Source organism: Anser brachyrhynchus (genome assembly GCF_964034855.1).
Source record: "Anser brachyrhynchus genome assembly, chromosome: 3".
NCBI lineage: Eukaryota > Metazoa > Chordata > Aves > Anseriformes > Anatidae > Anser > Anser brachyrhynchus.
The window spans coordinates 67708393-67723530 of NC_137696.1; the positions used below are offsets into that span (position 1 = coordinate 67708393).

Genomic DNA, 15138 nt, shown 5'->3' on the forward strand with positions numbered 1-15138 from the left:
TTGCTTTAATCCCCTTTTCACTATTTTTGACTCTAATTTACCTTAAAATTCATCTTGCACCAATGATCGATTTGCCTACAGCTGTAGGCAAAATGGTTACCAGAGGTCCAGGTAGCTGCTGTACACTGGTTTTCTGAGCGACCACAAAGGATTTGTTGAAATATAATTGCTCTAGATATTTTATAATGTGCTGGTGTGATTTCACAATTACACAACATAGTGCTAAATTTCAAGAGGAAAATAGCTTAGATCTTTCTATTGCTGGATGATTTGACACCAGAGGTCAGTTATTAACCTAATAAATTAACAAATGTGTCCATTCCTTTAGTTACTGAACAGCCTGTGGACTAATCACACCAGTTCCTTGTACACAAAACAACTTTAAGGCTGTCATTATGCCATATAGCTAAAGCTGACATGGATTAATGGGCTTGTTTCTGTGTTGCTCATCTGTTCATTGTAGCACAGAATTCTCTTGTTCTTGTAATTGCAAAACTGCTGAATATTCATTTAAGCCTTAAGTAAGCTTTTTCGTCTATTTAAAACCATGTAATACACACACTAAATTCAAGAGTCTGTTATCCAGTTACTTTATTATATTAAAATTTAAGTTTATCAATAATCATATGCAATGTTTTAAAAATATATAACAGGAACTTTAATGGAGTAAGAAATTCAGGGTCAGGCTTCTGAAGTGAAAAGGTTGACATATTTCATTCCAATTATATTACATATATCAAGGGGAATTTAGTTTGTCTAGGAATTTAATTTGTCTAGGAATTTACATCTACAAATAATTTTAAGTGATTTCTAAACACCGTATTTTTAGATGTATTGAAACTATAGTGACCCGGATTATGAAGACATGCATGCCCATTTAACAGTAATCCCACAGGGCGTAGTTTGTAGTTCAGTTTTTCTACTCATGCACAAGTAAAACACTTGTGATTAATTTTGTGGAGGTATGGAGGTGTTTCTGTATGATTAGAGTCATAAATTCTATTCATCATTTAAGAAAATAGACTTAAAAAGAGAAAGCCAGCTCCATCATGGCTCTGAACAGCATCAGAAAGCTGTACAGCACCATTACAACAGTTTACCTTGTATTTGTATAACGTGAACTGTGACCAACATTGAAATGTACAAGTGAAGTTTTGGTCTGGTGTGGTAATGTAGACTACATTGGGAATCTACCATTCACTTACTGCAAATGAGTTCAATAAATGGATACACACGATAAGATTATACTTCATTTACCTTCCTTCCCCACAGGTAAAAAAAAAAAAAAAAAAAAAAAAAAAAGTGGTTTGAGCCACGTTACCTTAGGTTTCTAAGGGTTGGCAATCCACCAAAATATATTTTCTCATGTCCTTTTAAGTTGAGCCCAGAGTGGCTGCCTGTAGAAGTTGTTGCTATAGTCTCTTCTTCATTGGTGTCTATGTCCACAATTGATATGTTAGCTGGAAAAAATTTGAGATTAGTTTCAAAAATCAGATACAAACAATTATGTCAGTGTAAGAAATCAAAGAGAAAATATTTGGAAGATTCCCAGATGAAGGGAAAGACAAGGAGTTTTTTTTTTGTTTGTTTTTCAGTGAAAACACTGGGTTTCCAAACTGTCAGTTATGGACATAAGGAGACCCACACTTTTCTGAAGAGATATAGCAATTCTGTATGCTTTTATATATTCTCCAAACCAGTTTTAATTTGGTATGTTCTCTGTGTCAATGTAATTTGGAGCTAACATTTCAGGACAAACTCAAGACAGAACAGATCATTTTATATTTAATTTGTGATTTCCGTCCAAAGGTTGACACTTGAGCAGGTTTTCTTTAGAGTAAAAGTTTGTTAAGGATTATCATGATGTGCCTAAGAGATTGGCAATCAGTCACTCTAAACAATTTTCAGCCCAAAGTAGTCAATTGCTGACATGTCTAATCTCAATCTGGATTCACTGATGAACTATATAAAACCATCCTATTTAAATACATGTTCCATCCATGTTTTCAGTCTGTGGATTAATACAGAATTTAAGGTTCATTGAGAGAGACATGACACACTGAAAAGTGCTGTGTAGCCCCCAAGGAAGAAGGGAACATTATTCCTCAGAAATGCAAAGAGAGTTCTTTCCTTTATTCCTTGCTTCTTTCCTTCTTCCTTTCTTCCTTTTCTTCCCCCCAGACAGTTAAATGCAAGAAATTACTTCTAATATACAGGTGAGTCCCTTGTAGAAGCAGCTGACTAAATAAACGTCCTTTAAAGAGAGAAAGAATGTAAAAAACCTGAAACCAAACTATTCATTTTTCAGGAGTGAAAGAGAATTGAATGGAGGATAGACTTCTTTGCTTTAATTTTCTATACCAGTATCTTCTATAAAAACACATATTGTGTTTGAATGGTAAGAAGAAATTACAATTATGTGACATTGTATTTTTATCTTAGTATGTTTTAAGTATGTTTTAAGATAATTGGATATAAACAATGTGCAGCAAATCTAGAGGTGAGAGCTTTGAGTCATTCTGACGAGTTGCCCAGCTCTCAAGTCCACTTCATCTAAATGACAAGAGTGAGTCTGTATTTGAGATGCGAAGGTCAGGTGGAGAGCTGGCACTGAAGAGGTCGGAGGAGGAAAAGCATATTTATGGGGCTCTTGGTGACTCAGAAGATTCAGAAGGCACAGAAACTTTAGCACATAAAGGCACGCTGTGCCACAGAAGTCTGTTGTAAATGGCTGCTGTGCTTGTCTGCTGAAATACTGTACTATCAGTATTTAACGCATTGCTTTTAAAGGAGTTTTGGGATATGCTGAGTATGAAAGAACTGTACAGCAAAAAAGCTATTGCTGTCCTAACAAAAATTACGCAGGTTTATTTTATTATTTTGAACAACATCAGGGAACTGATGAAAAAGTTTCTTTATTTTCCCACTCAGGAGCTTTTTAGAACGCAATTTATACAGCTGTAAAGCAGAATTATGCATGAAAAATAAGCTACCTGTTTCAAAAGGTTATCATAAAAGTCCTGTTTGACACTGTAATCACTCAGATGCAGCCCAACACATCTGTAATCTAAGTAAAAGAAGTTCCTAAACCACTAGAATTTCATAATTTCATCAATTTTGTACATTGTTTTCCCCATAATGAAATAGGTAACTGGGAAGCTCATGGCGTTAACACCACAGGAACTCACCTTGCTTCTGAATTCTTGACAGGGTGAAAGATTTCCATCTGCCATCATTATGATTTTGGTTGCTGGTAACAGAAGCTGTTCCTGAACCCAGATCATAGCTGACTTTTATACGCCCATCACTGAGTTCTACACTCATGAAATCCTTCTGTTAATGAAAGGGATTAAATATGCAAATTATGATTCTTGTTCATTTTGGTAAGAGGCATATAACATTACATAAACACTTTATTTTCTGAGTGACAATAGACAACTTTTTGCAAGCTTTTAAAAAAATCCAATTTAGTGTTTACTGCCTAGGATTGTAGTGTATGAAAGTCTGCTGCAAGTTCTATTTTCCCCCTCTCCTTCCCCTTTGGATTGTTAATTTAATTGAAGTTTTTACTAATTCAGACAGAGTTTTGCTGGGATGTCTGCACTTTTAGTTTCTTAGATTGAAGACAGAATGGGAAGTGATTGTCCCGCTCCACTCTGTGCTGGTGCGGCCTCACCTCGAGTACTGTGTGCAGTTCTGGGCACCACAGTACAAAAAGGACGTGAAACTGTTGGAGAGTGTCCAGAGGAGGGCTACGAAGATGGTGAAGGGCCTAGAGGGGAAGACGTATGAGGAGCGGCTGAGGTCACTTGGCCTGTTCAGCCTGCAAAAGAGGAGGCTGAGGGGAGACCTCATCGCGGCCTACAGCTTCCTCACAAGCGGGAGGGGAGGGGCAGGCGCCGACCTATTCTCCTTAATCACCAGTGATAGGGAATGGCGTCAAGCTGAGGCAGGGGAGGTTTAGGCTAGACATCAGGAAGAGGTTCTTCACCAAGAGGGTGGTCACACACTGGAACAGGCTCCCCAGAGACGTAGTCACGGCACCAAGACTGTCGGAGTTCAAGAAGCATTTGGACTGTGCACTTAGTCACATGGTCTAAAATTTTGGGCAGACCTGTGTGGTGCCAGGAGTTGGACTGGATGATCCTTATGGGTCCCTTCCAACTTGGGATATTCTATGATTCTATGCATTATAAATACTTGAAACTAATACTCAGTTTTGACTATATGTCTGTACTACAGATAGTATATTTACTATATATCTCAGCTACAGTTAGACTTACAAGATAGAAAACAACAATAGTAAGGATGTTAAAATGGGCCTGTTTACCAAGCGTTTCCCAAGAGTAATCTGTACTGACGGAGCCATACAGATCTATGAATTCTTTTTCTCATCAATCACTGATACCAATAGTTAATCAGTAACTGAAGATGCTGACTGGAGCAATGGTATACACCTCAGCATCTACAGAAGATCTGGCAGGATACAAAGAGTAAAACAAATAGCCAAGGAACTGGATAGCATGAAAGGCATTAAGCAAATAATGGTGGAACTAGAACATAAGTGCATCAGAGAAATTTTGGTTTTAGAAGTTTAGTAATCATTTTGCTCACAGCTAGTTCTACCTGTGTTCAGATCTAGAAGGAATGGCAATACTTTACTATGTGCTGAATATTTGTGCAAAACTGAGAATAATGTTATGTATATGAACACAAATTTATGTTAAGGAGAAAAGAGTAAAATTTAACAAACACTGTATTTTTGATGCTTACATGCTTTTACATATTTATCCCTGTATCACTAGAAAGAGCATCCTCAATGTTTTCATATTGTGGGACCATATTTTAAAAAATAAATTACATCAGGGACCCACTGCCTTCCAGATCCCAGTGTTTTCCCATGAGTTCAACTAAATAATTTTTAATTAGAAAAACTACCTAAATTAATATTAATCATACAAAATAATTATATAAATTATCTTAAATAATTATATTATACTTTCAATACTCAACTATAAAATTAATTATAAAAATGACATAAGTACTTCACTATAGTAATAAAATGTTATCTTTTAGTAAAGCTGGTCAGAGGAAATAAGGCAACACCCTCCTCAATAATTCCAGAAATTCTGATGATCTTCCCAAAACACAGGAATCTGAAATAAGACTTATTTACATAGACAGATTTTCTGTAAAACAGTGAGAGCTCAATAATTCTTCCAGACATCACTGAGGACTGCTGTTCATAAATACTGGCCCATATGAAAAGAATAAGGAAAGGAGGATAAGAAAAGGACACTGTTCCCAGTCAGACTTACAAATCAGTCTAGATCAGAGATACTGAAACTGAGTTACTCCCAATTCACATGAGAATCCAGCCGGATGTTTTTATAACTTTTCCCATTATCCACACACATTTGATAATGCATACAAATTAAAATCCTGAGTACCTTTATAACTAATGTTTCTAGTCTCTCTTTTAGCAGTAAAAGGCACAATTTGTAAATCTCATAAAAAATGTCATCACCATCACACACTGTTGCACCATTCAGTTCCCCTTTAATACCACTCACATTATAAACAAACTTTTTCCATAGATTAGTAGGACTTCCATCTAAGAGTTGTCTCTTTCCATATTCTCCTTCTCCCTGCTTCCTCTTATGATATTTTAAACTATAAAAGTATAACCATAACTGGCAGTGTCTGTACAGGTAAATATTTGGGATAAATGTATTAATCATTAATAATTTCAGAAAAGCTGGGATTTAACAACTGGATGTGCTCACAAGTCTGTTAACCCTAGGCAGGCAGCTTGCACACTGTAACATTGTCTGTCTTCACTTGGATATCAAACAGCATCATACCAGGACAGTGCTAGATTCAATTTCTGTCTTCTAATTTCTAAGCCATTGTAAAGATGGCATGAAATCTGTAAGGAGTGTGGAGGTTAATTGTTTGTTCTTACCAAGTCCTCAGTAGCAAGATACATCAGCAAGGCGTTGGACGAGAAGGTCCTGAATTTGAACATGACTGTGGAAATATTAGGGTTCCAGCGAATCGGGCGGCTCACCACTGCATAGCTGTCGCCATCGAACTGGACTGTCCCTTCACCATCTGCCACCTGCGGGCTGAAAAGGGGCAATTTCAACCAGTTTCCTTTGCCATGTGAGGTTAAAGAGAAAAAAAGAAGTGTGGGGGAGAGGGGGAAAGGGAAGTGGGAAGGAGCAAGGGGCAAGATGTCATCTTTCGGGTGTCTTCCTGAACTTGGTTTGATTCTACATCAAACCCACATTCTGACAAGTGGGGCTGTTAGGTCAGCTCAGCTTACTAACTGTCCAACAAGAAAGCACTTTTGGGCCTGTTGTACATATCTTGGGGTCTATAACAAGTCATTTTGCAATCTTCAGTATAAAATAGCATTTATGTAATAAGTCCTGGTTTTGTTACTGCTAGTGTCTCTACAACTTCTGGAGGGCGCCAGAGTGAAAACCCTGGAAATTGTGATTCTTTGTTTACCCACAAACTACAAACACCGCAAGAGGAGAAGCATCAGTCCCTCCACAGACTTTTGGCATTCTTGTCATGAAAGAGCAGAAAAGATGAAGCTCTGAGATTGTTTAATATATTTCTTATGATGGACTCTTGTTCATCTCTGTGACACAGATCAGACAGCTGCAAGACAGTAATCTTTCAGTTAATCAGAAACATAATTATAGTTGAACAAGGGATATACATGTGGAATACTGGCTATGGGCATGTTTTTCATTTAACTTAACACACATACAATGATGTTGAATGTAGCTCTCTTGCCCTACATAGCTACATTTAACAGTAAGTTTTTGCAAATAGATTCTGCTGGAGAACTGGACTCTTTCTGATACTGGAACGTTGGGTTAAGGTAAAAGGGAGCTTTTAATACAGTTTTTCATGAATTTTAAGTCTAGTATTCTTTTTATCAATCTTTCTCCCACTCACCCAGCTCCAAGCTAGTAGATCTACATTATCACTAATGAATGAGAAAATTAAGTTTAGGCAGAGATCCACATAAAGTTCAGGTACCTCCACTACGACTTGCTCAGAACTGAAATGCATATACCCATCATCATGATCCTTAAGTTTTGACCTAAGCATCAAGGGCCTACATTTGTTATTCCCAAATTTGTTTCTGTTCACAGCTGTTCATTTCTAAAGAACTAAGACTTAGCAGGTTTTCAAACTAGGCTGCTGTTTGAAAACTAGTCTACTCTTAACCTCTCTGACTGAGTCTACAGCTATTTTACTTAACACAGCATGAGCTCTATACGATATATTGACACTGCCAAATTCACTAAAAAACAAGAGTATGTAAGAGGACAATGATGCTTCCATGCAATTGGTTACTGTGAAAGCCACGAACCAGGATGTGAGAGATGCAGAATCACTCTTCTTTACACAAGTCCCAGAACTATGCCATAGTATCAGGTGGTGCCTCTGGATGGGGTTCCTCACAAGTGTGGCTTTTGACGATGAGGTATGGCACAGAAACATGTTTGAGATTAGCTCAGTGGAAAATGGGAAAGAAGATGGGTCGCAACTCTTCAAGGACAAGGACACACCAGAAAGGAAGTAACTCATTTTGTTGCAAAAATTCCTGAAAAGAGTTCTGAGCCTATATATATGTGACTCCTGGTCCTGTCCAGATAGGTCATTTACCTACCTTACCTGGAACCACAGGCCACTGACAGAACAGGATATCTCTTTCTCTTTTGAGAAAACAAAAAGCTTTCCCCTTTGGTGTCTCTACTCACTCACAGTGGTGGCTGTGAATGCCACTCTGAGGCATCTGACCCTGCCCTGTGCTGCATGATGTGCAGGCACACACACCACTGCTGCAAAACCCTATCCATATGCCAGACTCTGTCCTACTGTAGATCTCACACTCTCTCATGTTTTGACTAATCCCGGCCACTGGTTAGGTGGAGTCTTTGCACCACAGCACTATTACACCATCTGAATTCTGTTAAGACACTGACCACATTACAACTCAAATCTATTGCTTCACTGCTTGATATAACTGCAATCTAACTTTGTATTTCCTATAACTCTCAGCTTAGTGTACAGCTCATAGGTGTCCATTGGAACTTGATGGCTGCTGCAGAATTTCCTACTGCTTACAACAGACTGTAGCATCCCCACGGACAGGTTCACAAAGGACCATAAGAAGCAGTCAGTGCATTACCTACCTGACAGCACACCCTTTGCAGTCTCCCTCTATATCCCTGAAATTCCACAGTCCTATGGGTTTGCTGTCTAGAAAGGTCTCACCCATGCAGCCAGTGAAAGTGGTGACTCTTACAGCATCTGACTTCTGTAACAGAGAACACAAACATCTTTAGAACTCAATGAAACAACCTACCATGTCTAAAAGCATAACTAGTATGAAAGTCACAAATACCAGAAGATGCTTCTTATTATTTTAAATATTAAGAGTAATATTTAATCTATTTAATGCTATAGAACAATTGAACAGCTAAAATGTGAGGTATATTTTGTATCAGTCAGAACGGAAAAGTCCATTTATTTGAGACCCAGGGGAAGGCCTATGCAGAATGATTCCTGGAGAATGAGAAGCTGCCCTGGCTTCTACATCATCACCATCTTCTGGTCATTTGGAGAGCTGTCTGCTTGCAGTAGTCCCACAGTAGAATCTTTTTGAGGTCTATCTGTGTTTTTGTTTAAGACATCAAGTAAAGAGCTATGAGGAATCTTGCCCACAATACAATTAGCAAAACGTTCCTATTGTACTTCTCAAAAGCCTTGAAATTCAGCAGACCATCCAAGCTAAAAGACCGAATGTGAACTCAGCTGGCTACACCTGTAAAGGTCATGCTGAATTTTGGATGCTGAAAGAAGTGCAGATGGCAAAGTGATTAAAACTTTTAACACATCAAAACTCATCAAGCTTGGGTCACACACATGGGGGATAATGCTTGTTTGATGGTAGTATGGTACTACATAGCAGTACACAGAGTACTCACCTAAGAAAGATCTTTCTAAAAATACCTGGTTTCATTTAAATTTCACTTCATCAATATGAACTGATTGAAAATCTATATATTTAGCTATTTGAGATAGATGAGCACCTGCTGTTTTCCACATGGCAATTATGAATATTAAGATCTTGCAAGAGAATATGGAGAAGTGCAACTTGAAAATACAAGCAGAAGTATGACGCAAAAGACTTAATGTGCTGTTGATATTTCCCAGCATAATTGGGAAGGTTTTAATTAGTAACAAGTATGAACTTAATGTCACTTCTGAGAAAATCATGACATCTATGCATCATAGTCTTCTACTACTCAAGTCAAATGAAAGATGTTTTTAAAAACTGAAAATGAGCATTCTTTCTGAACACATTGCAAAAAAACTTGCAAAAAGGGATGTAGCTGAAACTCTAAGGACAAATCTAATGCCTATCTCATCATGCAGCCCAAAACCCAATAATATGAAAAGATTTAAAAAATATCAGTGACCTTGACAAATGCCCAAAACATTCACAGTTTTAGAAAAGATTCTTAGTTTAACACTTCATTTTGAAAACTTGACAAATCTACCATATGATGACAAGCATTCAAAAAAAAAAAAGAATGTTATTATATATTTTTTTATTCATTTGGCATCTGATTTTCTGCAGCATCTATAGTTTCTGTTCTGGTTCAACACTGCACCTCACTCTTGATCCTAGAACCATCTTACATGCTGAAATGTGCTCAGTATCCACCTGTGCCTCACTGTACCTAACTAAATCAAGTAAAGGGTTCAGACATTACTACTACATTACTACGTCCCAAGCCCTTTTGTTTAAAAAGATTCATGAAGAGCCCTTGAACCCTTTTCCCTCTAGAGATTCTTTGCCATTTTTATATTTCTAACTTTTTCTTAAATACAGCTTCATGAAGCTTCATCAGTAAGTAATTCTTGTTGACTGAGTGCTATTCAAATAATGTTAGTATTTAAATAATAAATAAAACTCCAAGTAAATACCAATAATATTAAATAATAAAACTGAAATAGTAGTCATCATATATAATGTTAAATATTTTGAAACCCAACCTAAATTAAGTAAGATGACCTTTGTTAGGGGGTTTGATATTTTGTTGGAGCGGTAGGTATCAGCTTTGGGGCCTGGTTACTCAAATAATAGATACAATCACTCTTTACACCTTTGCCGCACTTTGCAATACTAAGAGCACTTTATGTAACAATAAAATATTTATAAAACTTAAATGTAGAGATGACTTCAAGTAAAACACACATTTTTTATTAGCCTAATGTGACAAATTTGCTTCGGAAGTTTGGACTAGGCATAAGACTACTTTATGCCACGAAACAGAACAGCAGTTGCTGTATTACTGTAACATCTCTGATTCTCTCGATTCTTAAAGGAAACATAAGATTTTTTTTTCAAAGTAGAATTCATGTCAAATCTCTGGAAGTTTGATGTTCTAGACCTGTGCATATATAAATGGTGCTATTATACTTCAGTACTTGCCCCACTTGTGCTCTGCTAACTCATGAGTGAAATCTAAAATAGCATTCAAATAAGACTTGAGTTTGGGTTGGCATTTGAGTTTGAAGTTTCATGACTCCTCCAGTGGATCACCCAAAGATAACAGGCCAAAAACCACTTGACCACTTATTTTCTACAGTCTCAACTGATTCAATGAAATTTAAATAATTTATTAACCAAAGTCTCAAGTGTTTTTCTAAATGTGGAACAATGACATTATTTTTTAAAATCATAATTCTGGCATTTATGATTGTTACCTGATCGATCCAGTCTATCTTCCTGAGCTAGCAGTCAGACTCTGACAGTTGGGTAGGCATAAACATCCCCATAGACTCTATGGACTTGTGTGCATTTGAGTCTTTGGTCATTATAGCTATACAAAACACTGCAAGCAATGAACAGTCCCAATTCTGCTCAGTGGAGTGTTTATTCCACTGAGTTATCATGGCAAGTAAGAAATGGTACATAATGCCAATGTAATTAAATTTGTTACTGGTGAAAACAGCAGTACAAACTATCATTTACTGAACATAAAAAAATAACTACCAAGAATGTAAGAGAACTGAGAAGAATTATTAGGTGTGAGAGATCAACCACCTCTTCCTGCTTTATTTCCATTGCCTTTGAAAAAGCAGATCAGAGGTACAGAGAACAGAGAGCCAGTGAGGCCATTCTCATTTGCAAGGGTTGCTGATCTCTGCAGTATAGAGCTGCTTTTAGCAACTGATGATTCAGTAATTTGTAGAAATATGTTTCAAGGGTTCTTGTTTATGGCTTACAGAATAAAGCAAACACCTTTAGTTGTAGATAGAAAGCTGGAAGGTAGAGAGCAAACCAGGCTGCAAGGAGAACATAGGAAAAGACGACAGAAACTTTGCTCTTTCTAATACATAATGAGCTATGAGTTTGTTCAAGTTTGAAAATGACTGTGCTGCAAAACGTATGGCTATCTTTTAAGATAAAGCTGACTACAAGACACTGATTTCAAGTAAGTAGAATCTACATTTTCTATTTCTCTTGTATTCTCTTATTTTCTCTCTGTCTTGAAAAGTGGTATGTGCAGCCAAATAGTTCTCTGTTTCCCATTTGAACTGGAACATCTATACACATATTCCCAGACCAGAACAATCTAGAAAGTTGAAATTTCTAAAATATAGAAAGTTGAACCATAAAATATTGTGTTGCTTCAATATTCAAGGACATGTAAAAACTTAGTTCAAAAAAAGTTCCTTAAGTTCACCGATTGGGAATGTTTAAATGTTATCTTTTTTTTTTTTTTCCTGTTAAATTATTTTTTTTGGTAATGTTAAGATGTTCAACATTAAAAAACTCAAAATATCAATTAGGAACAAAACTATTCTGTAAAGAATTTCACTGGAACATATATGTTAATTGCTACTTATTGGAGAACATTTTTACTGAAAGATTTTCATTCATTTTATTTGGCATAAATCTTATATTCATTCCCATTAAGTTAAGCCGTGTACAAGCAGTCACCAGAAAAATAAATGGGCAAAAGGAAGAGAAAACAGATCAGGGATCAGATGCAGGTAGCAGTTTAAAAGAAAGGTTGTACAGCAGAAAAACAGGAACAAAAATGAAGAAAATAAAGCAAAACCACCAAAACTAGACTGCAAAGGAGGAAGCAATACTGAAGGTACATGAAAAAAATACTGAATGCAAAGAAATATATATTGTTATATGCATTGTTAGGAGACCAGGAATGTAAGGAAACAGAAATGATTTCCTGTCACTATGACACCAAAAGCCTGTTGGGGCAGCAATGCAAAAGCAAAGCATCCAGCTACCCAGCGGGAATTAGTTGTTTGGGCTAAACAATAATGGACCACTGCAGCCAGCCACCCAGCTTCTGATCAGAAGTTACAGGATGGACAGAGAAACTTCAGGTCTTCACACCTACATCTCTAGGCAAACCCTAATAATCTTTCAAGAGCACATGTGCTACTAAAGCACTTCCTACAGTGACTCCAACACACTAAAGCTTATTATTTTTACTGTAAGAAATAATGGAAAGTGTCCACATAAATAATCATTTAATACACTAATACAATACATTACCTTTATTTTTCCAGTTAAGCCTCCAACAAACAGCATAGCATTAGCATCTACATCCAGAATGGTATATCCAGGTGGAGAGACAGCACTGAATGTGGCTGGCACAATGCTGGCTTTGGGACCATCCAGAGCTCGCACTGATATAGTGCCATTTTTCCCAGTCCTAGACATTTGAACAAAATAAATAAGACACACGGAGTCAATAGTTAAACCAAATACAACAAACAGTTTCTTTTGGATGGCATCTTTGAATACAAATCAGTAATACACGTCTCTATATGTTTAATTTTGATATAAGTGAACAGACTCTTTTGTCTTTGTAAGTTAAAAACAGCTTTTTTTTTTCTTTTTTTTTTTTTCTTCACTTCTATCCCCCTTATGCAAAAAATTCAATATACAGATGAAGTGGAAGTTTCATTAATTAAAACAAGAAACCTTTTTTTTTCTTTCTTTCTTTCTCCAATGTTGTGATGAAATTAGACCTCAGTAATTGTTTCTTGACATAACAAATGAGGTAGGCAAGGATCCAAATTAAATTTTTGAATTTTTTAAGATTTATTAGGCTATTTTTGCAATAAAATGAATGATCAAGTGACAAAGTACTTCAGTTTGCTTCACTGTGATGCACAGAGTTTGCACTTTCTACGTGGAGCTCTTTGCTTATCAAACAGGCACAAACCCCAGTGGTTGGTATTGTCCTCTACAAACCACATCAAATATTGATTATAACAATAACAATAAAGGGATTTACCATTTGTTAATAGTATCTGCAGCAGTTCTTTTTCTACTCCTTAGGTCGTTATGTTATTATAGTGCCTGGCATGGAAAGAATTGACTGCTGGAGTTTTACAACAGAAGGAACAGAACGTGGAGAGAGATGATTCAGGTACATTGAAAGTTATTTGAAAGAAAACTTTGAAAAATTTTGAATCTCTTGCAGTTAACTTCTGTAATATTTTACTATCTTATAGGTATGGATAGTAGCTTTTATTCTGAAGCAAACTATTAGGCATTTATGGACACGCCACAAATTATTGGTTCCTCTCAGACAGTTGGAACACAACCAACTCACATAATTTCTTATCAGGCCATTATATGATCATAGAAAACAGCAAGGAGTGTGAGACAAATCCTATCGTGCAGATGAAGTACCTAGTATGTTCATTAATGTACTGGAGGAGTGGCTGGGAGATGAGGTAGGCAGAGGGAGACCATGTACTGTGGATATATGGATGGAAACTTTGGAAATGGCTGCTTTATCTCATTTTTAATAGGACATCAGATTTCACATGATTATTGCCAAGTTAATTTGGAAATTCCTAACACAGATGCCTAATCTTGCAACCCTAATCAGCACTGAAAGATTCATCATTACAGAGAACTTTTAAAACGTATATGCTTGATAATTAATACAGAAATACACTTTTAAATAAAGCTTATTTTCTTCATTTTTTTTCCATATCAGTTTACAATGCGTGTATACCTGTGAAGAGTGACGATACTTTTTTTAGATGACCTGCTGTATTTTGTTGGCTACTTATTTATACTCTAAAAATTAAACACTACCTGTTCTCAAGCTAAAACAAACAAACAAACAAACAAAACACAACAAAAAACACAACAGATTTTTCTCATAAAACAGATTTTATATCTATGATTTTGTCTATATTTTGTTTCTAGGGAAAGAAAGAAAGCAGATTAAATAAAGCTGATAAAATTCACCAAAAAATTCCATATGTAGCTTTTCTAGATTAAAAAGTTGCACCCCTACCCTATAAAGATAATAAGTCACAGCTAGAAAGTAAAACAAACAAACAAACAAACAAAAAAAACCCTTTAGATTTCTAAACTCCTGAACTTCGCTGCATGTAAAGATGCAAAATTCCTTTTTTGTCTAATTAGAAAAAAAAAAAAAGATTGGCTTGGGGCACTGAAGTAACAAGTAAACTAAAAGTTAAAAGCATAACTTCCATGAAAAACTGTCATTTCTCTTAAATGAAGCTTTACTTGAAGAAATCACAATTAATGGAAGAATGCATAACTTAGGCTAGTGAATAAGCTAAAAGATGACATTGCTATCCTGTACTTACATAATCTTTGCACTTAGAAAGTATGCTGGACCAGAGCTCGAGAGAATGGTAAAATCACGGAAAACTATACATTTTATGTCAAACAAACAAACAAACAAACAACTTCTTCAGAAATTCCTTTGGATCAGAACCTATCACCCAAAAACCAGAAGAAATTGAGAGTTGTCTTATGAAATATCACATCACTGGAAATAAGTAATTCAAAGAAAAAAAAAAAGAAAATAAAAGGTTTTAGTTTAGTTGTGACAGTCTGACAGTCATGTGTCAGTCATGATAAATTTCTCCTCAATTGTGAAGCAGGGTTGCAAATTATTTTGAGGATTTCCATTCAATGGGAAATATCTTTTTGAATCTATGCCATCTTGTCTGCCCTGGAGACAGGGAGATCAAGGCTTTCAATGTGAAAACCACACATTTGCAGAG

The 15138-nt window shown here is 36.2% G+C and overlaps 1 protein-coding gene across 4 annotated transcripts in view; it reads right to left on the reverse strand.

Moving 5' to 3' along the window:
• The window catches only part of LAMA2 (laminin subunit alpha 2), a 380279-nt gene that overhangs the window by 28401 nt on the left and 336740 nt on the right, over positions 1-15138 (reverse strand). For all 4 annotated transcript variants that reach the window (XM_080586775.1, XM_080586773.1, XM_080586776.1 and 1 more), the window contains exons 47-51: positions 12629-12788; positions 8223-8347; positions 5966-6128; positions 3189-3333; positions 1322-1460 (exon numbers count right to left, since the gene is read on the reverse strand). In XM_080586775.1, coding sequence (XP_080442901.1) covers positions 1322-1460; positions 3189-3333; positions 5966-6128; positions 8223-8347; positions 12629-12788 — 732 coding nt within the window. The remainder of the gene's footprint in view (positions 1-1321; positions 1461-3188; positions 3334-5965; positions 6129-8222; positions 8348-12628; positions 12789-15138) is intronic.